A 2,312-nucleotide genomic window follows, 5' to 3' on the forward strand; every position below is an offset into this window, starting at 1 on the left:
CGGCCGGCCCCACCCTGCCCCGCCCCCCGCAGCTCAGCATCTCTGGCGCTCACCCTGGCAGCAGAGGATCCCGTCCTCCTTGAGGGCCGTCTTCATGAGCTGGTAATAGGACTCCTTGAAGAGGCTCTCGGCTGGGCCTGCAGGAGGGAGGGTCAAGCGACAATGAGCACATTCTGGCTGAGACCCCCTGAGCCTGGGCTACACAGACCCACAGAGAGGCCAAGGAGCAGAGCCGGGACTTGAACCCAGGTCTGTGGGACTCAGAAACCAACCAGGAAAGGGCACTTTAACCCCATTCCCGGGGGATTCTCACTGGCACTGCATGGTGGCATCTCCACCCTGGGCCTCCGTTTAAAAGGAGAACACCCCCTCTCCCACCCCAGTGCTGGCGTGTCCGGAGCAGAGAGGAGGCTGAAGAAACTGGGGCCTCAGTGGGCCAAGGCCAGTGCCCCACTCCCCTCCTGGTCCCCAACCAACTGTGAACTTTGGGTAGTGGCCTGGTCCCCCTACTCTGCTGAACTGTTGTTTGGAGGGGTGGGGCAGTGACAACTGAGAAGGGAAAGGACTGCGCTAGTTCTGGGGGCCCCTCTGTCCTCTACTCCGCAACTCAGGCCTGGGGAGCAAGGGGGAGGCTGGCTCCTGAAGTGGCAGCTGCTGGGGCCCGGGCCCATCGCTTGCTCACCCATGGGGTCTGAGGAGTCGGTGATGATAACGTCGAAGGCGTCCTGGTTCTGTTTCATGAACTCAAAGCCGTCGCCCACGTGGAGGGTGAGCTTTGAGCTGGAGTAGCCAATGGCCATGCTCGGCAGGAACTTCTTAGAGACCTGAATGACATCCTGGGAGGGGGCGGGGGACCAGGCTGGAGCTGGATGGAGTCCCTTCATGGCCCTGCAGCCTCCGGCCAGCCACTGGCTTCGTGGACCCCCCCACCCCCGTTTCCACATTTGTAAAACGGGGAGCACTCTGGGGGCTCCCTCAGCTCCTCAGGGCGGTGGGCTCTGGCCAGCTCCTCAGCTGAATCTCCACCCTTCCCGCTCCCTCCCCGGATCCACGTGGCCCATCTGAGGGCTTTCCTGCTATTGCAGAGGGAGCAATGCCAGCTCCCATCAGAGAGCCGGTCCCTGTCTCCACGCGTCGATGCTTCTCAGAGGCCTGCCCTGACCGCTGACCGGCCTCAGGCCGATATCATATCGCCCTTCGCTGTCTCCTTTTAACTGGAATATCAGCTCCAACAGGGACGGATCTGCCTATTCGCCATGGTACCCCAGCACCTAGAACAATGGCTGCTACACACCAGAGAGTCACTAAAGACATGCTGGGCGCCCTAATGGTTGGAACGTCCTTGGGCCTTGCCTGGGACTGCAATTAAACACCAGCACCCCAGCTTACTGAGAACTGGCATCGATGGCACCCGACTATGTCACTCAGTCACTTAAAGAGAGACTAAGTGACCTGCCCACACAGCCCACTCCGTGTGGAGCAGGGACTCGCACCCAGACCCTGGCCCTGCTCGGGGCACTCACCTCGTCAATCTCGCACTGGACCACGGACTCCACGGAGGAATGCTTCACCACCTCCCGCAGGACACCCCCGTCCCCACCCCCGATGATCAGCACCTGGGAGGGGGAGGAGCAGTCAGCACCCGCTGGGACCAGCCCCAGCCCCACCAAACAGGCCCCGGCAGGCTCCGTGGGCGGGTGCACTCACCCAGAATCACCCGGAGCGAGGGTGAGCCGCACCCTCCGACCCACAGACCTCCTGACTCCCTCCTCGCAGGAACCTGCCCCAGGTGTGCCCCTTTCCTGAAAACTTCCTGAGCTTCAGGCCTCAGACAGAACTCCTGGCTCCTCTGTCAGCCCCCAGCCCTGCGAAGTGGGCCCCTCTCCCACTCACACCCCCCACTCCCTCCCCCTGGCCCCGTCCTTGCTAGCACTTTCCCTGACACCCCTTAGGAAGCACTGGGCTGAACGAGGCACATGGCGGGGAGGTGGGCTCCACACGGGCCTGTGGGATGCTGAGGGGCGGCTTTCCATCGCTGCGCGCAGGGCTGAATCTGGGGGTACCTTGCGTGGGTTGGGGTGGCTGCAGAGCGGCAGGTTGGCTATCATCTCCTGGTAGGAGAACTCGTCCCGCTCCGTGCACTGGATGACCCCGTCCAACACCAGCACGTTGCCGTAGCTCTTACTGCCGGTGGGAGTGACAGTCAGGGACCTGGTCCCCCGGGGCGGGGGCAACGCGCCTCCACTCCCCCCGCGTGAGAAGCAACCTCCCCGCCCTGCGCAGGGGTCCCGGGGTGGTGCGCTGGGGGTGAC

General features: G+C 63.4%; 1 protein-coding gene across 1 annotated transcript in view; it reads right to left on the minus strand.

The window, feature by feature from the left end:
- Positions 1-9: 9 nt before the first annotated feature.
- The window catches only part of LOC102255914 (spermidine synthase-like), a 3,521-nt gene continuing 1,218 nt past the window's right edge, over positions 10-2,312 (minus strand). Inside the window, exons 2-5 of the mRNA XM_005873478.2 lie at positions 2,064-2,301; positions 1,524-1,616; positions 683-836; positions 10-137 (exon numbers count right to left, since the gene is read on the minus strand). Of these exons, the coding sequence (XP_005873540.1) occupies positions 34-137; positions 683-836; positions 1,524-1,616; positions 2,064-2,301 (589 nt within the window). The 3' untranslated portion in view covers positions 10-33. The remainder of the gene's footprint in view (positions 138-682; positions 837-1,523; positions 1,617-2,063; positions 2,302-2,312) is intronic.

The sequence above is a fragment of the Myotis brandtii genome, unplaced genomic scaffold (genome assembly GCF_000412655.1).
Source record: "Myotis brandtii unplaced genomic scaffold, ASM41265v1 scaffold410, whole genome shotgun sequence".
Classification (NCBI taxonomy): Eukaryota; Metazoa; Chordata; class Mammalia; order Chiroptera; family Vespertilionidae; genus Myotis; species Myotis brandtii.